General features: G+C 39.3%; 1 protein-coding gene across 4 annotated transcripts in view; it reads right to left on the bottom strand.

Annotated features, from left to right (window-relative positions):
- DNAI3 (dynein axonemal intermediate chain 3) overlaps positions 1-26,085 on the bottom strand; it is a 148,544-nt gene extending 122,459 nt beyond the window's left edge. For all 4 annotated transcript variants that reach the window (XR_012512471.1, XM_074381102.1, XM_074381101.1 and 1 more), the window contains exons 1-5: positions 25,937-26,085; positions 12,415-12,498; positions 11,939-11,977; positions 2,940-3,121; positions 1,971-2,075 (exon numbers count right to left, since the gene is read on the bottom strand). Coding sequence is in view for 3 of the 4 variants with exons in the window: in XM_074381102.1 (XP_074237203.1) it covers positions 1,971-2,075; positions 2,940-3,121; positions 11,939-11,977; positions 12,415-12,484 (396 nt within the window). In the remaining variant the exon portion in view is untranslated. The remainder of the gene's footprint in view (positions 1-1,970; positions 2,076-2,939; positions 3,122-11,938; positions 11,978-12,414; positions 12,499-25,936) is intronic.
- Positions 26,086-26,202: the final 117 nt, after the last annotated feature.

Genomic DNA, 26,202 nt, shown 5'->3' with positions numbered 1-26,202 from the left:
AGTGTGGTAAAATCATAAAATACAATTCCATAGAGCAGTTATAATAAACAAATTTGATCTACATATATATGGTATCTAAATGTACTGGTATTTTTAGATCCTAGAATTTTATAACTTAGTGAAAAATGAAGTTGCAGACTGAGTATAAAGATGACATAATTTCTATATGAATGTTATGTTAATAAGACTATAAATTCCATTATTTGTGAAGCATATGGTAAAAGTGTAAAACCACAGATAAGAACAATATGTAACAGTTTAGAATAATGGTTCCTTAAAGGGAGGAGTAAAGAAAGCTGAATTAGGGAGAATACAAGAGGAAGTGGAATATTGTCTGTAATGTTATTTCTTTTTTTAAAAAAAGTTTTAAAGTGGCTGGGTGTGGTGGCTCATGCTGTAATCCCAGCACTTTGGGAGGCCGAGGCGGGTGGATCACCTGAGGTTGGGAGTTCAAGACCAACCTGACTAACATGGAGAAACCCTGCCTCTACTAAAAATACAAAATTAGCCAGGTGTGGTGATGCATGCCTGTGATCCCAGCTACTCAGGAGGCTGAGGCAGGAGAATCACTTGAACCCAGGAGCCAGAGGTTGCGGTGAGCCGAGATCACACCACTGAACTCCAGCCTGGGCAACACGAGCGAAACTCCATCTCAAAAAAAAAAAATCTTAAAGTAAATATAATAAAAATTAATATTTTAAAAATCTGAATAATGAAGTATAGATATTTGTTATACTACTCTACTTTTTTCTATACATTTTAAATATTTCATTATAATAAAAAGTTAAAAACAGAAAAGCAATAATAAAAATAAAATTGAAAACGTTAAGGCTAAATCAAAGATTATTTTAAATTACAAACTGTTAGCTTTTATTATTTTATTTTCTTTTTGAGACAGGGTCTCACTCTGCTACCCAGGCTGGAGTGCAGTAGCATGATCATGGCTCACTGCAACCTCCACCTTTCTGGCCCAAATGATCTACCCATCTCAGCATCCCAAGTAGCTGGGACTGCAGGCACATGCTACCATGCCTGGCTAATGTTTTTATTTTTTGCAGTGGCAGGATATTGTTCTGTTGCCCAGGCTGGTCTGGAACTCCTGGCCTCAAATGACTCTGCCTCAAGTCTCCCAAAATACTGGGATTACAGGCATGAGTCACTGTGCCCAGCCTAGATATTTTTAAATTCTATGGTTCCCCTTTATTCTTAGTACTTATTGGACAGCCACACAAACCTCTCTGTTATCCTCAAACAATTTAACCAAACCTCCCAAACTGGCTCCTTCAATTTGACCAAACAGGGATGGAACATCAGAAGGAAAGTCTCATACATCTGTTACCTTTCTTGCCCACCTTCAACAAAGGGCTTTATCTATATGAATCCTCATGAAAGCCATGGAAATGTGCAATATAGGTGCCACCATTTTACTCATGAGAGGCTCAGTAACTTACGCAAAATCATGGAGGTGGCAAGAAAAGAACTAGAAAAGCAGTACTCCAGATTCACTGTTTGTTCTCTCACTAGGTCAATGAAGGGCAAATCTGCTACGCTGAGATACTTGATTTAGTTCATCCCCTATTTACTGTTTACTTATTCTAGAGGCCAGAACCTGATCTGGGTCCCAAGGAATCAGAGCTGAACAAGAATAATCATCACTATGTATAGGGATCCCCCAGAGTCCCGCTTCCTTCTGCTAATCAACAAATTGCCCAGCCTGGGCAACACAGTGAAACCTCAACTCCACAAAAAAATAAACAAAATTAGCCAGAAATGGTGGTGAACCCCTGTAGTCCCAGCTACTTGTGGGGCTGAGGTGGGAGGATCACTTGGACCTGGGAGGTTGACATTGCAGTGACCATGACTGTGCCACTGCACTCTAGCCTGGGTGACAGAGCAAGAGCCTATCTCAAAAACAACCACAACAACCACAACAAAAACAAACAAATTACAAGAGCTTGGGGTTTGCTCACATTTAAATAGTTTTCTTTGCCCTCTTCAGTTCCAATAAGATAAAAGTTAAGACCATATTTGAAGTCTTTGTCATAAACAAGCAGAAGCTCATTTCCAGGATATTCCTACAAGAATATAATTAAGAGAGGAGGTTAATGTTCAACTGTCATTCAGTTTATTTTGACACTAATACAAAATTCCTATGTCTGTAAACAACCAATCATAGAAGACAACCATTGTGCTAATTTATGGCTGATAATACTAAATTGCAAAATTATTTTATTAACTTTAAAAAGCTCTTAAAAACATAATGCATCCAGAGAAATTTACATGCGCTTTTACTTCTAACAGGAAAAAAGAAGCAGTTTTTGTTTGGTATTGTGCTCTGTAGCATGCTTAGAGATAAATCAGAACCAAAATTATGAATTAAACAATTAAAGCAGAAAATAAGGATAGATTCATATTCTAGTTAAAACTGGGCAAGGGCGGAGCATGGTGGCTCACGCCTGCAATCCCAGCACTTTGGAAGACCAAGGCTAGTGGATTGATTGAGCTCAGCCTGGGCAACATGGTAAAACCCTGTCTCTACAAAAACAAAAATTAGTTGGACATAGTGGCCTGCACCTGTGGTCCCAGTTACTCAGGAGGCTGAGATGGGAGGAACGCTTGAACCTGGGAGGTGGAGGATGCAGTGAGCCATGATCGTGTCACTGTACTCCAGCCTGGGCAACAAAAGTGAAACCCTCTCTCAAAAAACCAAAACAAAAACTGGGCAAGGATGAACTTTTCTGGGTTTAGATAACAAGTCATTGATGGAACTCTGCTTTTCACAGATGACTGTCAAACAGGATTCCCAAAAGGGATGGGCAAGCTATCACTGGCCCAAAGCAATGGTGCCAGATTTGAACCAACAACCTGTCCAACTTTGTTGTTATATACCAGGAACTTCTTGAGGTAGGACTGAAAATAAAAAGGGGTATTGTGCTTACCTGGACAATTTTTTTGACTGGGTGGAAATCAGATACTGCAGCTCTATTGCGCAGGTCCTCAAAAATATCTTCTTTATTGATAAGCTTATAAGGTTGTTCATCTGTGACATCTTCATCTATTCGGCAGTTAAATATTTCCTGGGTCTTGGTAGTTAACACTAAAGGATAAATTTCTGGATGACCTAGAAAAGACAAAGTGAAATTTGGACATTAAATATGACCACTTAAAATATTAGCATTAGGAAACATACAACTGCTTGCTTTTAATAATTATCTTGGTTAAAATTTTAAGACTTTAAAGTTATTATTCCTATATATAAAGTATATTTTTTTAATGCCAAAAAAGTTTTTAAAACAGAAGAAAATAACAATGGTCCATAATACTACCTCTTAAGAAGAAAAATCTCTATTAATATTTTGCTTTATTTTCTTCTAGTCACTCCATATATACCTTATATAAACTTCTAAATTCTGATTTTAATACTTACTAAGTATTTTGTGCAAGTATTTAATACTTACCATTATGTCACAAGTATCTGACAGTAAGTAATGGGTCTAAAACATCATTTTATATTAATTGAATTCTGTAGCATACTTTTAAAACATTCTCTTGTTAGTAAGCATTTTAATTTTTTTCTCACTTGTTTCCAGTTATTGTAGATCATCCTACAAATATCTAGTTTATAAATGTTTATTGCCTTTCAAATTATTTTCTTAGGATCAATTTAAAAACTGACATTACTGGTTAGAAGGTATGATCACTTGTTTAGGCTCTTTTCAGCCTGTATTGCTTTCCTAAAACACTCCAACCTCACCCTCTCCCCTGCTGCTCTCTTCCCAGGTGACTGGCTTTCTATTTCACAGAGAAAACAAGATCTGAATAGCACAGAATCTTACCAGGTCGTGCAGCCCTGCCCACTGGCTGATTAAAACAGGCACCACCTTTCCACCCTTATGCACTCAGAGGACCTGCCCTCCTCAGCCGCCAGGGCCCCATCGACTGTTCCTTTCAACTTCTCTTCCTTCCATGCCGCTTTCCTTCAGCATGCAGATTTGCTCAATTGCCTCCCATTTTAACGAAAACCTTCCCTTGACCCTTCATAGGGATCTCTGTTCTTTAGGGCTTCTCTTTTTCACAAACTTAACAGTTACTCAATTCTTCACATTTTTCAATTACTGACTTCTCAGTTGGTTGTATTAATAAACCCTTAGACATAGGAAGGTGGGGAGGCAATCCCTTTCCTCCCATCTGGCTGCCAGTCCCAGTATTGCTCTCAAAAGAGGAGAGAGGAGAGATTCAACAGGCTTCCATCTTTGATCTTCACATCCCTTTCTTGCACCCCAGGGCCAGTCCTCAGCAGCAGCATGTCCTGGGAGGGTGGACGCTAGAGGACAAAGGAGCATTCTGCCTGCTGCCCTCCTCTCTCTCAAGCCTTCTTCCTGTTTTCTTATCCTTCTTATCACTATAATCAGCCACAACAGTCTCAGCTCTGCATCTGCCCCCAGGATTCTCTCCCCAACTCACAGAGTCACTCCCATCTCCTCAAGCACCCACACCCCTAGATGTCAGGCTATCCTCCCTCCAACTGCTCAACAGATGCGCCAGCAATAGGAGAAGTGTATGTGGCCTCTCATGTTGGAATTTTGAGCTTATTTTCCCATAGAAATATTTTCCCCCACCCCAGGGGCTCTGTGGTACAATAATTCAGGTAATTTGGAGGTTTTAAATAACTGTATGCATAACACTGATTATATGTGGAAGTATATTTCAAACTTCAGTCAGTTGGCATAACATTGGGAATTCAAGTTGTTCATGAATAAAGGACATATTATACATTTTTATCTCCCTCAAAAGACTAACTGTAACAGCTGCACCTATGAGATGCTCGGTAAGCAACTGTTGATTTGATTCAAACAAGTACTCCCCTGCAAACAGACTGCATTTATAATGTCAAATGTGTAACAAAAATTCTGTCGTTGTGCCTGAGAAAACCACTAGGTGGGACTGTGAGACTGATAATGTGCTAATGCCGAAAAGAAGGCAGCTGTCTCTAATAAACAGAGGCATTCAGGAGGACCAGAAAGCTTTCTGCCATCCACGACACTGGAAAGACAGCACCAAAGATCGTTTTCTATGCTATCTGCCCTACTAAACACACACGTCAAATTCTACTGGCTTGATATTTTTCACAAAAAAATGATCCTTTCACACTAATTGGATTTTTCAAGGCAACTCTAATTTAGGAACTAACATTCCTTTACCTAGAAGTCAGTAAAACTAGTGGACTGTTTCTGGCTAGGGTTGGCAATCAGTGATAACTGCAGAAAACTGGCAGCCAACAAATCACACAAAACTTCTACAGTCCAGTACCATCACCATCATGCCACATCACCATGAGGACCAAACTAACCAGGGCAAGGCCTGATACTTCTGGACACCCCAAAGGGTCACCGGCCAAATACCATAAAACAACTGCTATTGGGTAGGTTTTGATGCACACACTGAGGACAGCACTACAGGCTATGGCAATGAGGCTGTTGTGATCAGCAATGAGATGGGCTCACTGAATCCTTGAGCAGAGTGGGAGGTGGGTTGCTCCAGGGAGTGTGAGACAAGTATTGGAGCAGAGGAGGAGGTCTTCAGGGCCTCCTGAAGCTGAATGAGGTCATGAGTGCCAATCACAAGGACAAAGTCTGCCAGGGCCCAACAGCCATGTTAATTATGGTAACTTCTGTGGTACACTTACTGCTGCCAGGCGCAGTTTTAAGCACTTTATGTGTATTATTAACTCATTTAGTCTTCACAACAACATTCAGAGGTGGGTACTATAATTGTCTCCATTTTTAGCTGAGAAAACTGAGGGCCACAGAGTTCAAGCAACATGTCTGAGGTCAGCCTCTGGGAGTTGAAAGTGGTGGTACTAGGATCAAAACCAAGGTCCCTGAACTCTACTGTGCTACACTTTCTCTCTAATGAGTGGACACAGCAGAGCCCTGGAGAGGGTCCTGCTTCTCCACACATAGCCAGGGAGGGAACAGAGATGATGTTCCCTAGGATCCCATGAATGGCAGTTATTCACCTAGCAGGAGCCAAAGGCAGATTCAAGCTCTAAACAATTCATGCCTCAGAATCTTACTGTGTGTACAAGATAGAAGGCTATGCAATATAAATCATAGGTTACACATATATTGTCCTGTATAATGAGCATTATTTAAGTAACCCCCATGCATTTCACCTGTACATTCTTTTTTTTTTTTTTTTAACATTTTGGTTGCTATCTAGTTTTTTAAAAACAGGTTTGCTGAGCTATAATTGACAAATGATAAACCGCATACAATATGTACAATTAGATAAATATATGCACATACCCCATGAAGCTATTACCATATTCAAGATAAAGAACAGACCCATAAGGCCAAATGTTTCCTTGTGCCCCTGCTTCCCAATATACCTCCTTCATCCCCAAGTAACCCCAAGTAACCACTAATCAGCTTCCTTGTCACTATAGATTAGTTTGCTTTTTCTGGAATATTTATAAATGTACTCTTTTTGTATACCTTCTTTTAGTATAATTATTTTGAGATTCATTCACATTGTTGAATGTATCAATGGTTCATTCCATTGCTGGCAAGTATTCTATAAAAGAAAAAAACCTTTAAGATTTAAAAAAAGAAAATCTTAAGAAATCTTTAAGATTTCTTGAGATTTTAGCTATGGGTGTCATATCTGGGAAATCTTTGCCAAGTCCAAGGTCACAAAGATTTTCTCCTACGTTTTCTTCTAGAAATTTTAGAATATTTGGTTTTACCTTTAGGTCTATGATTCATTTTGAGTTAATTTTTATATATGGTGTGAGGTATGGATTGAGTTTACTTTCCTACTTATAGCTATCTAACTGTTGTAGCATAATTTGTTGGAAAGACTATCCCTTCTCCACTGAATTGCCTTTGCATCTTTGATGAAAATCAATTGACCATACACATGTGGGTCCATTTTTGGACTCTATTCTCATGCATTAATCTATTTATTTATCTTTATAGTATCTTTTTTTTAATAGTAAAAAGAGTTAACATGAACCTACTATTTGACAGCCCTATGTAAGAAAATGTGGATTTACTATTAATTTAATTTCCACATCAATCTTACGAGGTAGACGGCCTGCCTTGCTTTTCAGATGAAGAAGCAGAGGCTCAGGGAGGTGAAGTCATCTGTGGCCACACAGTCACTGAATGACTTTAAGTCATAAGTTTATGACTTAAACCACGTCTGTCTAATTTCAAAGCCTGTGCTATTAACCACTTATGGCAAACAGAATAATATACCCTTAATATGTTCATGTCCTAATTCCTGAAACCTGTTGATATGGTTTCACTGTGTCCCCACCCAAATCATCATGAATTGTAGCTCCAATAATTCCCATGTGTAGTGGAAAGGGCCCAATGGAAGGTAACTGAATCATGGGGGTGGGTCTTTCCCATGCTGTTCTCATGATAGTGAATAAGTCTCACAAGACCTGATGGTTTTATAAAAGGAAGTTCCCCTGCACATGCTCTCTTGCCTGCTGCCACGTAAGACATGACTTTGCTCTTCATTCACCTTCCACCATGACTGTGAGGCCCCCCCAGCCATGTGGAACTGTGAGTCAATTAAACCTCTTTTTTTAAATAAATTACCCAGTATCAGGTATAGCTTTATTAGCAGCACGAGAATAGATTAATATACTTCTGTATTGCTACCTTACATAAGAAAAGAGACTTGCAGATATAATTAAGGATCTTTACTTTTTGTTGTTTTTGTTTTTACGTTCTTTTTAGTTTTAATTTTTTCCATTTTTTTAAAACATTTATCCCAGATACCAAAGGTTAAGAATTTTGAGGTGGGGAGTTGGCTGGGCCTCTGAGGTTGGCCTAGTGTAATACCAAGGGGCCTTATAAGAGGGCAACAGGAGGATCAAAATCAAGGAAGGAGATGAGAAAAGGGAAACAAAGGTCATAGAGAATCATTCAAAGATGCTATGCTGCTGGCTTTGAAGAGGAAAGAAGGGACCAGAAGTCAAATACAGTGGCCTCTAAAGGCTGAAAAAAGCAAGGAAACAGATTCACCCTCAGGACCTCCAGAGATAATCAGCCGTGCTGACACCTTGACATTAGCCCAGTGAAAGTAATTTCGGACTCCTGATTTCTAGAACTGTTAAATAATAAATCTGTATTGTTTAAGCGACTAAGTTTGTGGCAATTTGTTACAGCAGCAATAGGCAACACATATACCACTAACTCATAACATTTGGGAGTCACAGCACCTTCATGTCTATAAGGGCCACAGTAATGTCTACTTTATAGAGCTAGGGTGATGAGAAGTGTGGGCGTGGCACAGAGTCATTGCTCCAGAAATATTAGCTATGCGTAAAAAATATATTTCTTCTTCAGAAACCTCTAGGCATTGCTCTGTTAGGCCCTTAGGATTGACAGTGTTTTTTTGTTGTTGTTTGTTTGTTTGTTTTTGAGACAGAATCTTGCTCTGTCACCCAGGCTGGAGTACAGTGGCATGATCTCGGATCACTGCAGCCTCTGCCTCCTAGGTTCAAGCAATTCTCCTGCCTCAGCAGTAGCTGGGATTACACGTGCCCACCACCATGCCCAGCTAATTTTTTGTATGTTTAGTAGAGATGGGGTTGCATTGTGTTGGCCAGGCTGGTTTTGAACTCCTGACCGTGTGATCTGCCCACCTCAGCCTCCCAAAGTGCTGGGATTACAGGTGTGAGCCACCACACCCAACTAGGACCAACAGCTTTTAAATTAGCCTATGGATATCTTGGTTCCTTGGTAGGAAAAGGGATCTCAGTTCTTGGAACATGACAGCCACTAGCCCTAAGTAACAGTTGGCAAGGTGAGAGCCCCACTGCAAGGAAGTCAGAGGGGTCCTAATGCTACCTGAGAGGGGTAGAGAGAGGCTCGAGTAGAAAGGGATGCTAACTCAAAACTACACTTGTCTCACCATAATATTCTGAGGTTGGTTTTTTCTTTCCCTTAAAGAAACATATTCCTATTTTTCAGTTCATCTACTGTCAACAAATACATCTCAAACCATGCCCCTTTATCAGGTTCACAGATTTTCTTACCAGTCAATTCATTTAGTCAATAAATATTTACTGAGCATCCATTATGTGAAAAGCCTGGTGCTAGTACTAGCGTATCCAATCTGGACAGAAAGACAGATATTAAATAATGAAGTACACTCATAAATGGAAACTGTGGGCTGGACATGGTAGCTCACATCTGTAATTCCAGCACTTTCGAAGGCCAAGACAGGAGGACCCCTTGAGCCCAGGAGCTCAAGAACAGCTGGGCAACATAACAAGACCCCATCTCTACAAAAAAAGAAGAAAAAATAAATAAATACAAATTGTGATAAGTGCTATTTGGGAGAAAACAGGATGAGAGATGGAACTAAGAAGGGTAGCTTTGGTGGTTTACCCAGACAGGAACAAGAGGAAACACAACTCCTTCACTCATTCATTTATTCATTAATGAGTTATAGTGCTGTTTGCCATGAGTAGGCCATGAGTTCAGTGTTAGGGAATCAACAATATACATTAAATAAAGAGTCTTTAAACAGAAATACATAAAACAAGGTTATGTATTGATTAGTCAATGAAAATATGACCAGAGGCTCACAGGAACCTAACACTGTGTTTCCCCAGGAGCAAGAGTTCAGTATTGGCTGATTCAGAATTCAAAGGGACTATACAGAACTTCCATGAATGAGAATTGATTGTACTTTAACTTCAGAATTTTAAGTGCTATGAAAGCAACTAAACAGGGTAATAGGTGACAGAGAGGTCAAGGAAGGTCTCTTGAGGAAGTGAGATCGTAGTTTAGATCTCAGTGACAAGAAAGTTGCATAAAGGGAAGGTCTATCAGGAGCAGCAAAAGCAACAGCCCTGAGGCTGGAATAAATTTGGAACATTCTGTGCTAAGCAAGGCTGGTGGGCTGTAGGTTGGTGAGGAGGAGAAGGAAACAAGGTCAGGACCACTTGAGCACAGCAGCCAGGACCACAGGAGCCAGGACCACTGTAAGGTGTGCCCAATGGCAAAGAAAGACCATAGGAGAGTTTAAGCAAGAAAGAGGAGTTTAAGCATTGTCAGGCTGCTTAATGGATTGAAGAATGAGCCAAATGGATTGAAGGAGGCTGAGTGGAAGCAGTGATATCAACTAGGAGCCTTAGGAACTAACCAAAGTGAGGAGTGCGGAGATTTGGACTAAGGTTGCAGGTGGGAAGATAATGCGAAGCAGATGGGTTTGAGATAGATTTTAAAAGAGGTGGAATTCCCACACGCTGGGGTGGTTTGGGAGGGGTAGGGAGATGTGGAGGGAGACAGAGAAAGAAATCAAAGATGACTCCCAAGTTTCACTAACTTAATAAATATTTATAGGGCAGCGTATCTTGCAACAGGCACTGTGCTGGGTGCTGATAACAGAGCCACTTACAATAGCTGACATTCTCCCACTTTCTTCCCACCTCCACACTCTACACCTCTGCCCCCGACCCCCAACCACCACCCTGGTCCAGGCCATCACCATCTTTCCCCTGGATTGTTGCAATAACTTCCTAATTATTCTCCCTGCTTCAGTCCTTGCTCCTGCAATTTGCTACACAGTAACCAGGACAATCTGATCCTTTAAACACTTCAGATGGAGTCACTCTTTTCTTAAATACTGCCAATATTTCCCCATCCTAGTTGGTTAAGAGATAAAATCTTTAAAGTGGCCTGTGGGGCTTTTAGGTCTTCTTCCTTGCCCTCCTCACTGTCTCCTTTCTGTTTCTTAAAGTGAAGTGTATCATCTAAGTCAACTCTGAGAGGATCCCCCTCCATCCCACCAGAAGAAGTTTTGTTAAAATAAGATTATTTAGCCTTTACATGGAGGAACAACATTAGGTTAGTTTTCTAGGTTCTAGTTATTTGTTTAAAAACCAGCCTTTTTCCTTGAAATGGTGGCATCTTGGTGTGAAGTACAGATAAATATTACTGTACTTTTGACTTTTAAAAAAAGTTTGAAAAATACTATTCTGATAAAAGTCATAAGTTGCAGGCTTATAATGAGAGGGGAGACCCCCTTGCCTCCTTCCACTTCCTGGTCTCCACCTCCTCCCTCCCCTCCCCTCCGGATATGAAGCAGGTTGAAAAAGAAATAAAATACCAAAGAGCTTGAATCTGTGGTCAGGCAACTTGCTGATGCCACTGACCAGGCCATAAAGAGGCCCAAGGCCTGGGAAGATGACTTCCTTTTTGATTCCCAGCATCTCTGCTATCTATAAGCCTTGAAAGAGTTGCAAATGATGTATCACTACCGGCTGGAGCCCAGTACTAGGTCATGTCCCCCATGTTTGCACAACCCAGGCTCCCTCCTGGAAATACCTCTGCCAACTAATAATTTACTGCCTTTGTCTTGTCTTTAAGTCCCCTCCACTGCCTGCTGCCACTCGCACTGCATATGAACTGACACATCAATGAAGCCAAAAGATTGTAAGGTCAGATGTCCAGCCAATGGACAATGACATCGTTTTGCCTCAGTTTCCCCTTTAGTGTTGTAAGCCTATAAAAGGGGAAAGAAGCTACTTCTCGGGGAGCTTGGTAAATAAGGCTTTAGCCCCTGCAGCTCCCAGCCAAATAAAAAGCCATTTCCTTCCTCAGTCCGGTGTTTGAGAGGTTTGTTTCCCGCTACTCCTGTTTTAATAACACTTAATGGTTATAAAAGGTATTTCAATAATCATAAAATGAATTTTTAACAGACTCCTTGATCCAAGTTTGCTTCTCAGTTTGAAATTCTCTAATTTTTTTCTTCAAAAAAATTTTCATTTTATATTATAAATAGAATGGTATTTTAGCCCATGTACATTTTGATTAATCACTTCAGTTTGTAGTATTCCTGCTTACTTACTGCATATTAAAATATTATAAAACTGAGGACACAAGTTTTAAATTGTATTTACACTTACCCATGCTTTCCATATTTACTGGTTCCATTTCTTCGCTAGCTAGAATACAATAAAAGAAAGTCAAATTTTTGAATCAAACATATGTCAGTTTATTATAATCTTTACCAAACCTCAAAAAACAAAATATAAGTGCAAATATGCAATAAGAACTTAAACTATCTTGTTAATAATTAAATAGAGAAAATTGGAATAATTGTCTTTTACACAGTTATCTCTTAGTGATATGTTTACTATGGCATTCATTACATGGCATTTAATTGATATCATAATGAAATTAGTCAAAGGTAAGAATAAATCTCCATATATTGTATTCCTCATGCATTTGACTTTATGACACAAAAATTTTATTTCACTTGATATGTAAAACCATAATCATTTGGCTGCTAATATATGTACAAATACTAACTCTACACACACACACACACACACACACACACACACACACACAAACCCATTAAATGATGAAATAATCCTACCAGCTAATATTGGTTTTGGGCTTTTTTTGCCACGTGATGACTTTTTCTTTTGTTTTTGTTTTGGAGCCATGGTTCTGACTCGGGCTGCATAAAGAGATGATATTATTAGTAAATTATTGCAATTCGCAAATAACTTGAAATTTCAAATACTAAACATGATCATTTAATAAACTTAAGAATATATTTTCTAAGTTTTACCCTGGACTAAATCAAACAGTCTCTTCGTAGAATGGGTGTTCTGTGACAAAGGTTTATTGCAACAACAATCTTACCGATGAGATCTTACTGTTCTGGTGGAGCCATTTAGCTGAAGCACACTGTGGTGACCAGAACAAAGTATCAGCCACAGGCCCTGCCATGGAAGCACAACAGAGGACTTGCCTTTCCCATCTCTCATTAAAGTTCCCATCCCAGATAGTTGCTCTGTGCTGCCTTTTGCTGGGCTTCCCAACAAGTAGCTCACCACTGGGAGTCACAGGCCTACAATGTGCATATGCATATATGATTTTTAAATTAACATAATTGAGATCATACTTTTGTCTTAGCATGTAAACATGTAACAACTAAGGCCTTATTTGGGCTATCAGAGAGAATGCCTCCAAAAGTTTTCCATGGAATTCCTCAACAATTTATATATAAATATATACATATATATTATTTTCCTATTTTATTGCACTTTAGGTTCTGGGTTACACGTGAAGAACACACAGGACTGTTCATAAATACATACATGGCAATGTGGTTTGCTGCCTCCATCCCCATCACCTATATCTGGCATTTCTCCCCATGTTATCCCTCCCCAACTCCCTATCCCTCCCCAACTCCCTCCCCAACTCCCTATCCCCCACTGTCCCAACCCTAATCCCCCCTAACAGACCCCAGCGTGTAATGCTACCCTCCCTGTGTCCATGTGTTCTCACTGTTCAACACCCACCTATGAGTGAGAACATGCAGTGTCTGATTTTCTGTTCTTGTCTCAGTTTGCTGAGAATGATGGTTTCCAGGTTCATCCATGTCCCTACAAAGGACACAAACTCACCATTTTTGATGGCTGCATAGTATTCCATGGTGTACATGTGTCACATTTTGCCTGTCCAATCTATCATCGATGGACATTTGGGTTGGTTCCAGGTCTTTGCTATTGTAAACAGTGCTGCAATGAACATACATGTGCATGTGTCTTTATGACAGAATGATTTATAATCCTTTGGGTATATACCCAGTAACGGGATTGCTGGGTCAAATGGAATTTCTATTTCTAGGTCCTTGAATCACTGCATTGTCTTCCACAATCGTTGAACTAATTTACATTCCCACCAACAATGTAAAAGTGTTCCTATTTCTCCACATTCTCTCCAGTATCTGTTGTCTCTAGATTTTTTTAATGATCACCATTCTAACTGGCGTGAGATGGTATCTCAATGTGGTTTTGATTTGCATTTCTCTAATGACCACTGATGATGAGCATTTTTTCATGTTTGTTGGCCTCATATATGTCTTCTTTTGAAAACTGTCTGTTCATATCCTTGCCCATTTTTGAATAGGGTTGTTTGTCTTTTTCTTGTAAATCTGTTTTAGTTCTTTGTAGATTCTGGATATAAGTCCTTTGTCAGATGGGTAGATTGCAAAAATTTTTTCCCATTCTTTTGGTTGCTGGTTCACTAAATGATTGCTTCTTTTGCTGTGCAGAAGCTCTGGAGTTTAATTAGATCCCATTTGTCTATTTTGGCTTTTGTTGCCAATGCTTTCAGTGTTTTAGTCATGATGTCCTTATATGTCCTGAATGGTTGTGCCCAGGTTTTCTTCTAGGGTTTTTATGGTGTTAGGTCTTATGTTTAAGCCTTATGTTTAAAATTAAATCCATCTGGAGTTAATTTTAGTGTAAGGTGTCAGGAAGGCGTCCAATTTCTGCTTTCTGCACATGGCTAGCCAGTTTTTCCAACATCATTTATTAAACAGGGAATCCTTTGCCCATTGCTTGTTTTTGTCAGGTTTGTCAAAGATCAGATGGTTGCAGATGTGTGGCATTGCCTCCCAGGCCTCTGTTCTGTTCCATTGGTCTATATCTCTGTTTTGGTACCAGTACCATGCTGTTTTGATTACAGTAGCCTTGTAGTATAGTTTGAAGTCAGGTAGCGTGATGCCTACAGCTTTGTTCTTTTTGCTTAGAATTGACTTGGCTATGCAGACTCTGTTTTGGTTCCATATGAAATTTAAGGTGTTTTTTTCCAGTTCTGTGAAGAGGGTTATAGGTAGCCTGATGGGGATAGCATTGAATCTATAAATTACTTTGGGCAGTATGGCCATTTTCACAATATTGATTCTTCCTAAACATGAGCATGGAATGTTTCTCCATCTGTTTGTGTCCTCTCTTATTTCCTTGAGCAGTGGTTTGTAGTTATCCTTGAAGAGGTCCTTTATATCCTTTGTTAGTTGTATTCCTAGGTATTTTATTCTCTTTGTACCAATTGTGAATGGCAGTTCCTTCTTGACTTGGCTCTCTTTAAGTCTGTTATTGGTGTATAGGAATGCTTGATATTTTTACACATTTTGAATGGGCTTGTTTTTTTCTTGTAAATCTGTTTTAGTTCTTTGTAGATTCTGGATATTAGCCCTTTGTCAGATGGGTAGATTGCAAAAATTTTTTCCCATTCTGTTGGTTTCCAATTCACTCTAACAACTGTTTCTTTTGCTGTGCAGAAGCTGTGAAGTTTGATTAGGTCCCATTTGTCTATTTTGGCTTTTGTTGCCAGTGCTTTTGATGTTTTGGCCATGAAGTCCTTATGGTTTTGCCTAGATTTTCTTCTAGGGTTTTTATGGATATGCTTGTTAATTTTCAGTCTCTTTGATCTGTCTAATATTGACAGTGGAGTGTTAAAGTCTCCCACTATTATTGTGTGGGAGTCTAAGTCTTTTTGTAGGTCATTAAGAACTTGCCTTATGTATCTGGGTGCTCCTCTATTGGGTGCATATATATTTAGGATCGTTAGTTCTTCCTGTTGCATTGATCCTTTTACCATTATGTAATGCCCTTCTTTGTCTCTTACGATCCTTGTTGGTTTAAAGTCTATTTTATCAGAGACTAGGATTGCAACTCCTGCTGTTTTTTGCTCTCCATTTGCTTGGTAAATCTTACTCCATCCCTTTATTTTGAGCCTATGTGTATCCTTGCATGTGAGATGGGTTTCCTGGATACAGCACACCCATGGGTTTTGACTTTTTATCTATTTGCCTGTCTGTGTTTTTTGATTGGGGCATTTAGCCCATTTATACTTAAGGCTATTATTGTTATGTGTGAATTTGATCCTGCCATTTTGATGCTAGCTGGATGTTTTGTCCATTATTGACATAGTTTCTTCATTGTGCCGATGCTCTTTACCATTTGGTATGGTTTTGGAGCGGTTGGTACTGGTTGTTCCTTTCTATGTTTAGTGCTTCTTTCAGGGGCTGTAGTAAAGCAGGCCTGGTGGTGATGAAGTCACTAAGCAATTGCTTGTTCGTAAAGGATTTTATTTCTCCTTTGCTTATGAAGTTTAGTTTGGCTGGATATGAAATTCTGAGTTGAAAGTTCTTTTCTTTAAAGATGTTGAATATTGGCCCCCACCCTCTTCTGGCTTGTTGGGTTTCCGCTGAGAGATCCACTGTGAGTCTGATGGGCTTCCTTTTGTGGGTAACCTGACCTTTCTCTCTGGCTGCCCTTAGCATTTTTTTCCTTCATTTTAACCCTGGTGAATCTGGCAATTATGAGCCCTGGGTTTGCTCTTCTTGAGGAATATCTTTGTGGTGGTCACTTTATTTCCTGGACTTGAAAACTGGCCTGCCTTGCTAGGCTGGGGAAGTTCTTCTGGATAATATCCTGGAGAGTGTTTTCCAGCTTGGAAAACACATCTATGTTTGATAGATGTGAAAAGACCTAATCTATAGGTGTATCAAACATAGATTAGGTCTTTTCACATAATTCTACATTTCTTGGAGGCTTTGTTCATTTCTTTCTACTTTTTCACTAATCTTGCCTTCCTGTTTTATTTCATTGAGTTCATCTTCAATCTCTGATATCCTTTCTTCTGCTTGGTTGATTCGGCTACTGAAACTTGTGTCCGCTTTGTGAAGTTCTTGTGTTGTTTTTCAGCTCCATCAGTTCATTTATATTCTTCTCTAAGCTGTTTATTCTCATTATCATTTTGTCAAACCTTTTTTCAAGGTTCTTGGTTTCTGTTTTGCATTAGGTTAGATGCTCATCAATTTTGACAGGATAGAATACTGGCTAAGGTCATCACCATGACATCAAATCCTTGTCATCTCTTCCATGCTCACCTTTGTCCCATTCTGTTTAAATTGGTTAGGAGTGTGACTGCAGGAGCCTGGGCAGCAGAGTTTTTAAACAGGCTGTACTTTTTCCAGCTGAGTGAACTTGGGCAAATTACTTACCTTCTCTAAGTTCAGTTTATTCAACTATTTAATGGGGATAATAATAAAATCTACCCCGCAAGGCGATTGTGAAGACTTAATGAAATAAAGTGTCATCGTCATCAACTCAGTCATCTCTGTCTGGTTTGCATCATTTTAACAAATCAACACAGACTACTGTTTAATAGCCTATGCTCAAAATATCACAAGTTTTATTTTATATTTAGATGCTCGATTACAAAATCTTATCCAAAGTGTGGATGTGAGTGTGTCTGTATTTGTGTGTAAATATCTTCTCTTCAGATTTTCTCATATGTATTTTTTTTTCAAATAATAAAAATGATATAGCTAACATTTGTGAAGTGCTTACTATGGGCCAGGCACAGTTCCAGGTATTTTACATGTATTTTTATTTAGTCTTAATCACATTTATTGACATATAAATGACTTCAATTGTCCATCATCTGAGACATTTATCTTTGTGTTGGGAACATTACAGTTCTTCTAGTGATTTTGAAATATGCAATGAATTATTGTTAACTATAATTTTCCTGCTATACTATTGAATACTAGATAACCACATTTTATTATTACTATTATCTTCATCCCCCTTTTATAATGAGAAAATGAGGCCCCAAGAGGTTCAGGTGACCCTCCTGAAGGGACACAGAGAGCAGTGGGCAGTGGTGTCAGGCTGTGAGCCCAAGCAGCCTGGCTCTGATAGCCATATTCTTCATCTCTGTACTAGATGATCCCTTGGATTTCAATGATAACTGCTGTGTTTCGTTACAAATGAAACTATTTTAAATCATTGTATTTACCTAGAAAGGCAGGATTTGATTATATATACAATATTTTATGATTCTGACAATTTCTATTTTTAAGATATTCTGCAATGAATGGCTCTGACTCAACTCTTTAGACTGTCAAATGTCCTCCATATCACTTCCTCCTCTTAGCATAATTTTAAATCTTGTATCTCTTCCTTTTTTCAGAAGATACTTATCAATGTACCCCTTCTCCATATGCTATCCTAGCTGCATTTTAGTTTAATGTAAAATACTTTAAAACTTTTTTTTCTCCTGAGATGGAGTCTTGCTCTGTCACCCAGGCTGGAGTGCTATGGCATGCTCACACCTGTAATCCCAGCACTTTGGGAGGTTGAGGTAGGTGGATCATGAGGTTATAAGTTCGAGGCCAGCCTGGCCAACATGGTGAAAAACTCTTAACACCACTTAGACTCACCCTATGCACACACCATCATCACCACCACTATTTATTCCACATATATATACTGAGTGACTATGATGCACCAGATGCTATCCTAGGTGTTAGGGATACAGCAGTGAACAAAATAGGCAAAACCCCTCATGAAAGCTTACATTCTAGGGAAAGACAGAAAATGAACAAATAAAGGAGGAAAATATAATTAGTATTTTAAGAGGTGAGAACTACTAACAAGAAAAATAAGGTAGGAAAAGGAATCGGACATTGGAACAAAGACCTGAGAAAGAAGAAAGCAAGAAATGCAGATATCTGGGAGAGAAACAGTGTTTTCAGTTGGAAGGAACAGTACATTTAAAGGTTTTGGAGCAGGATCATGCCTGGCATATTTAAGAAAACAGCAAGAAGGTCATGATGGCTAAAGCAGGGTCAGGGAAAGACTACAGGCAAAGTTGATCAGAGAGGTGATAGGGATAGATTAGTCAGCTTTGCTACAGTAACAGATGACCCCTACATCTCAGTGACATACAATAACAAACATGTATTTCTTCTCATGCTATTATGCACTGTGGTGTGGATGAGCTACTTCAAGTCTTCTTTTTCTGGGATCCAGGCTGAAGAAGCAGACTCTATTTCACACATGTCACTTTCACAGCGGAGTAAAAAGCAAGAGAGCTAATGGAATTGTATAATGCTACCTAACTTTCTCCTTGGCACTGACATGTTGTGCCTCCTGTTCACATTCTTTTGGCCCAAGCAAGTAAGTCAATCCTGATAATGGGGGAGGGATCCTCTACCTGGTTGGCAGTAGGTGGGAATGCATGATCCTCTTACCCATAAGGGAGGTAATAGCTGGGAATGACATAATTGGAAACAAGTATATAATACACCACAAGAGAGGCTAGATCATGTATTAGGACTTTGGCTTTCACTCTGAATGAGGTGGGTAGTGACTGGATGGTTTTGAGCTTAGAAGTTACTTTACTCAATCTGTCCCACAATTTAAGGGTCAATATGGTTGCTGTGTTGAGAAAAGACTGCAGCAAGGAAAGGGCTGAAGCAGGAAATCCAGTAGAGAGACATTTAATAATTCATGGGAGAGATGAGGGTGCTTAGATCAGGGAGCTGAGAATGAGATGGGAAAGGTGATTGGATTCTGGATATATTTTGTTAAGTAGAGCCAGTAAGATTCATTGGTGACAAAAATACAGTATCCATGCTGTAATATCCAAACTAGTCCATGCTGTATTAGTTTTCTCTTAATGCTGTACCACATTACCACAAATTTTGTGTCTTAAAACTATTCAAATCTATTATCTTACAGCTTTGTAGTTCAGATGTCTGATACGGATCTCATGGGGCTTAAACCAAGGAGTCAACAGGGCTGCATTCTTTTCTTTCCAGTGCCTTTAAGAGAGAATTTGTTTTCTTGCCTTTTCCAATTTTTAGACCCCACCATTTCTTGGTTTGTGGCTCCAGCCTCCAACTTCAAAGTCAGAATGGAGGGTGAAGTCCTTCTCATGTAGCTTTCTCTGACCTTCTCTTCTTTCTCTCTCACTTTTAAGGACCCTTGTGACTACACTGGGCCTACCTAGATAATCCAGGATAATCTCTCTATATTAAGGTCTGCTGATCTTTATTACATTTGTGACTTTACTTCTTTGCCATGTATGGTAACATATCCACAGGTTCCAGGAATTAAGAATTGCTGCCTTAAAATTAAACTTGAATATAGGTAACAGTTTATAATCATCCCCCAAATAATTAAAGTAAGCAAATGTCCTGTTCTTTTCAAATGCTATTATTAAATGCTCTATAGGTAATTTGAGTTTCCAGTTTTCAAGGAAAAACAAAGTCAATTTTTCAGCAATAAAGTAGGCACCAAAATTAGAATGTGCATTAATGCATGCTGCCTTACCTGAACAGCTCATTTACTACTTTCACAAACGTTAAATGATTTTTGTCTAAATTACTGTCTAGTGACTAAGGGCAAAATGACCTAGTGAATTAGTCATTTTGACCAGGTACTAGTGACCAGGTAGTTCTAAAGGGTTTTAGAGGTCTTAATTCTTCTTTATTAAAAACATAATATCTACATTTCTAGGCACCATAGATAGACACATTCATAACCTAAGTGAGCCAGGTGAATATAGTCTAAATTGAAAGGAAAATGATTACTTTGGGAGTAGCCACCTTATATTGTATTTCAGTTTCAGGTAAAATTTTGCAGTTTATTTTAGTAATTGTAAATTATAAAAATCCTACCAACATTATGTCTAGAAAATAAATCACTTTTAATTGGGGGTATCTAAACCAAATGAATAATATACTTTATAATTTCAATAAACACATTTATTCAAGGTTTTTAAATGCAGATCTTTCTTTTTAAAAACAAATCCCTGATAAAAGATATTACTTTCAAATTACTGTAAGGCTTACTGAAGTTTTTTTTTTTTCATAAAATTAACTGAATATTTCATAAAATGAATGTTACATTTTCCAAACTTTTTTCTATTAAATTGCTTATTCAAATATAACCAAAACCACATAGAGATACCACCTCATGCCAGTTAGAATGGTGATCATTAAAAAATCAGGAGACAACAGATGCTGGAGAGGATGTGGAGAAATAGGGGTGCTTTTACACTGTTGGTGGGAGTGTAAATTAATTCAACCATTGTGGAAGACAGTGTGGCGATTCCTTAAGGATCTAGAAATAGAAATTCCATTTGACTCAGCAATCCCATTACTGGGTATATACCCAAAGGATTATAAATCATTCTATTATAGAGACACATGCACACGTATGTTTATTGTGGCACTGTTCACAATAGCAAAGACTTGGAACCAACTCGAATGCTCATCAATGATAGACTAGATAAAGAAAATGTGGCACATATACATGACAGAATACTATGCAGCCATAAAAAATGATGAGTTCATGTCCTTGGTAGGGACATGGATGAAACTGGAAACCATCATTCTCAGCAAACTGACACAAGAACAGAAAACCAAACACTGCATATTCTCACTCGTAAGTGGGTGTTGAACAATGAGAGCACACAATGAGTACACCACCAGAGCACACAGACACAGGTAGGGGAATGTCACACACCAGGACTTGGGGGGTGGGGGGCTAAGGAGAAATAGCAGCGGGTGACGGGATTGGGGAGGGATAGCATTAGGAGAATTACCTGATGTAGATGACAGAGTGATAGATGCAGCAAACTACCATCATGGCACATGTATACCTATGTAACAAACCTGTATGATCTCCACATATGCCCCAGAACTTAAAGTATAATAAACAAATTTTTTAAAAAGATTATGAAAATTGCTTAATATCTGATCCTACGTTACTAAGATTACTTTGAAATGTGCATAACATTTTTTCTGTTCCGCAGCTGAAATCAATTTGCAATTATTAAGAGTAGCAGAAGAGCTATTTCATCTGCTCCTAAAATAAAGGTTTTGACCAACCCAGTGGCTTGTGTTTTGACTGGTTTTCAAAGCATTAGAGCTAATTGTATTTCAAAACAGAAACTGTGGAAGGTAACAATTTTAAGTTTAAGCATTTTTATTAAAAATATTTTTGATATTAAAACTACTTATTTTCTTTGTTAATTTACCCATTTCAGAATACCTTTTGAAGTATATAAAATAAAAGTACTTTGAAGTACAAAGGTCACATTTTCTAGACTCTGTGTTAACAGCAAGAGACATTAGAGGTTGACAAAATTAGGTACTGGGTAAGTCCTCTGCATAACAGATCAAAACCTGTGACGGTGCCCCACTTGATTATGAAGAATACTGCATTCGCAGCTGTCTATGATCTGGTTCCAAACTAATTCTCTAAATTGACCATGACTATATCCTTTTATGATGCTTCTATTATTCAGGAGGTTAACTACTGTAGATGAAGGCATAAGTGACATCAATTAAATTGTCATAATACAGTGATTTAAGCAGCTATTAATCTCCTCTCTTCACTTTATTCATGTAATGCATTATGAAAGTTGTCAGAATCAACATGGAGACACTTGGGTTAAAAACCCTGAAAAACAGAGCTAGGGAAGGCCATGAAGGGCGAGTATATCACAAATGCCTGATCACGAGAACTATCACAAAAGACTGTACAAAATCACAACCTTGCATAAAGGACATTGCCACTCTACACAAAAAAAATACTTCTGGAAGGACATCTGCCTAGCAACTGCCTGTCCAACCTCAGACTGCTGTCAGTCTTGTCACTGACTCTGTAGCCAAGGATAACTATCTGAAGACAATTACATAATCCTCCTCATTTTTCCTTCAAAACGTTTGTCTTTTTTTATCTCCTTGAATATGCATATAGTTTACTACAGCACACATCTTCTGATTGTAATGCCTGCATGATGTGGAACAGGAGCTGCAGGATGGGTGGCAAGGAAGGGGATTCTCCAGAGAGGGAGGGGAGAAAGTCCTGGACTGTTTGGGAATGGATGGGAACTGTGTAAGGGCAGAATAAAACCGGAAAAGCTGACGCAGTGAGGCAGACTGTGAGGGTATCGATGGCCATATTTATATGAGTTTGGACTCTATTTTGTTTTGCAAATTCTGGTGTGTACACCACCAGTGCAAGACTGCCTTGCAATGCTTTTAAAAATGCAGAGTACCAGGTTCACCCCAGACCTTCAGAATCAAAAGAGGTCCAGTAAATTTGCATTTTAAATGAGCTCCATTTCTACAGTCTGGAAGGTAATGCTATTGTGAATGATAAGGACCCACAAAAGTCATTATACAGGAAAGAGACTTGATAAGAGATGCATTTTTGGAGAGTTCTGAGGTTGGCCTCTTGAGTAGTTGCTCTGGTTAGACAACTACTTACAGTCTGCCTTACTGTGTCAACTTTTCCAGTTTTATTCTACTCTCACAAGGTTCCCATCCATTCCCAAACAGTACAGGACTTTCTCCCCTCCCTCCCTGGAGAATCCCCTTCCTTGCCACCCCTCCTGCTGCTCCTGCTTCCCAAATAAACATTTTATTTTAGAGAGCCCCCCTCTCTGTTTGCTGTCTAGGTTGACAGCACATACCTGTTACATGCTCCCATTTGTTGCCTGTGTGTATGTGTGGCTTATTCCCAGTCAAGAGATCTTGATTATGAAAGAACTTGTAGCACTGGCACCTTCTCTTTAACTGGGTTCTTCCTTACGAAAGTCTTATCTTCCCAGGTCTTCTTCAATTAGCTGACCTTGGTGGCCATCATCCTCTTTTCTCTTCCCAAAGAATTTATAAGCTCATCATGTTTGCCTTCCATCTTTTTATTTATTTTATTTTTTAATTGAGACAGAGTCTCACTCTGTCACCCAGGCTGGAGTGCAATGGCACAATCTCGGCTTACAGTAACTTCCGCCTCCTGGGTTCAAGCAATTCTCCTGCCTCAGCCTCCCAATTAGCTGGGATTATAGGTACCCACCACCACACCCAGCTAATTTTTTTTTTTTTAGTAGAAATATGGTTTCACCATATTGGCCAGGCTGGTCTTGAACTCCTGACCTCAGGTGATCTGCCCACTTCGGCCTCCCAAAGTGGGATTACAGGCATGAGCCACTACACCTGGCCTTCTATTTTATTTTTAAAAGATGAAGTCTCGCTTTGTTGCCCAGGCTGGTCTAGAACTCCTGGCCTCAAGCAATCCTCCTGCCTCAGCCTCCCAAAATGCCAGAATTATAGGCATGAGCTACCTCTCCAGGGCTTATTCCCAGTTAAGAGATCTTGATTATGCCCAGGCTGGTCTAGAACTCCTGGCCAATATGATTTGTTTTAGAATAAACAAATTTAGAATAAAAACAGATTTAGAATAAAACCCAAGAGTAACATCTTGGACCTCTGGTACATGTGTCTCCAAGAACTATTGATTCTCAGTAAATCCTCACTAAGACCTGATTAAGCTTCAAGATTCTCCTGAGCCCTTCAGCCCTATTTTGGCAGGCATACAACATCCACCCCTAGAGATAACCATTCCTACAATGTCTCCTATCAGTCTATACTCTTGTTTCTTTCCCTCTATACCTACTTCAATTTCTTTCCAAGATTGGATATTCACTTATTTAAGTAGACTATCCTATTACTTCTTCCTTCCAAATATCTCCTGAATTCCAAGCACTCCTCTCCTACAGCATCCTCTGGTTCAGGTCTTTAACACGTCCTCCAAATCTGGAGCCCCAACCCTGTTTTGTGCCATCAACCTTTGGCAGCCTGATGAAGCCCATGCATCAGATAAACACGGGATTACAAAGAAGATAGATTACATGGAAACATGGTTATTAAAATGTTTGTAAAATTATAATATAATAATGTGTACTTCTTTAACACATTAAATAACAAAATCTAGCAGTGGTTCTAATAAGTACCTTAATTGTGAGGTAATTATGAGTGTAAATAATATATTTACAACCTCCATAATGTAATATGAAAAGAACTATAATTTGCTGGCAAAGTCACAGGCCTGTGAGTACCACTGTGGTTTGTTACCAAATGCATACATTTCAATTGTCGGTTAGTGGAAATACATACGGAATTTTAAAAATCCACAGACTCTTCTCCCCCAATCCTCTGCCCTAAATCATGGACGCTTAACTGGCCTCTCTGCCTCTGTTCTAACCAGAACAACTACTTAAGAGGCCAACCTCAGAACTCTCCAAAAATGCATCCCTTATCAAGTCTCTTCCCTCTATAATGACTTTTGTGGGTCCCTATCATTCACAGTAGCATTATCTTCCAGATTGCAGAAATGGAGCTCATTTAAAATGCAAATTTACTGGACCTCTTTTGATTCTGAAGGTCTAGGGTGAGCCTGGTACTCTGCATTTTTAAAAGCATTGCAAGGCAGTCTTGCACTGGTGGTGTATACACCAGAATTTGCAAAACAAAATAGAGTCCAAACTCATATAAATATGGCCATCGATACCCTCACAGTCTGCCTCACTGCGTCAGCTTTTCCGGTTTTATTCCGCCTTCACACGGTTCCCATCCATTCCCAAACAGTCCAGGACTTTCTCCCCTCCCTCTCTGGAGAATCCCCTTCCTTGCCACCTATGCTGCAGCTCCTGCTCCATACTATGCAGGCATCTCTCTGCTTGCTTCAATCTGACTCATGATTCAAGGCCAATATTACCTTTCTCCCCAAAGCCTGAAGAAGCCTCCCTGACTTCCTCAATCAGGCTGAAACAATGTTGTTCTCCCTGACACTTTCCAGTCACACTATGTGTAATTAATCATGTCAGGCCTTTACAAAGGCAGGGAGCTTCAGACTCAGAGCTTTCTGAAAGATTGCTGTGAATTCATTTAGCATTCACCATACACAAGAAGGAGAAGGTATTGAGCAGCAATTAGATACTAGGTAAACTAGTCACTAGGTGAATAAGACAATGTCCTTACTTTCAAAGAGTTTGTGTTCCCTGTTCATCTTCCTCACTCTGTATCTACTCCAGCCCTTTCTAAACAGTACTGAAGTAATCTATTTCAGCCCACATTAATATTTTATTCTTTGACCCCCGCCCCTAGACGGAAAATCAGAATCATGCTGTTTTGGCATTCATTCATTCATGGATATATTGAGCTCCTACTATGTGCTAGACAATATGATAGCCACTGGGTATATATAACATGGGAACAAGACAGCATATTCCTCAAAGTTCTTAGAGTGTCGTTAACCGCTTTCTCGTTGCTACGTTTGTCTCCCTCGCTAGGCTGGAAGCTTTCTGAGAGCAAGGAAAGACTTGTACTTTTTGCAGTCTTCACTCCACTAGCCCAGCACGTCGCTGACACAGCGGGTGTACAAATACCCTTGAAAGAGTGAGTAAAAATACTTGTTTTCCACACCCCCTTTCCGATTCAGAGCTTCCCTTACCTGATACTGCTGAACCGAAAGAAAAGGAGCCTCTTTGTAGTGCCCTCTGGAAAAGCGCCTTTGAAAGCTGGAGGTGGGAGTTTCACTCTCCTCTCTCAGAAAAGCAAATCCCAAGAGCACAACTGCAGCTTCTCTGCCGACTGTTGCTAGGACGCATCCGTCGCTGAGAAAAAAAAGGCGATTCCTCTGCAAGATTGACAAAGCACCTCTACCAATACAATGTCTGCTTCCTAACAGTCTCTTTCAAAGCGACTTGTGATTGGTTG

This window comes from Saimiri boliviensis, chromosome 11 (genome assembly GCF_048565385.1).
Source record: "Saimiri boliviensis isolate mSaiBol1 chromosome 11, mSaiBol1.pri, whole genome shotgun sequence".
Lineage (NCBI taxonomy): Eukaryota > Metazoa > Chordata > Mammalia > Primates > Cebidae > Saimiri > Saimiri boliviensis.
Note: the sequence above shows the minus strand (reverse complement) of the source record. Positions and strands in the feature narration are given on the sequence as shown.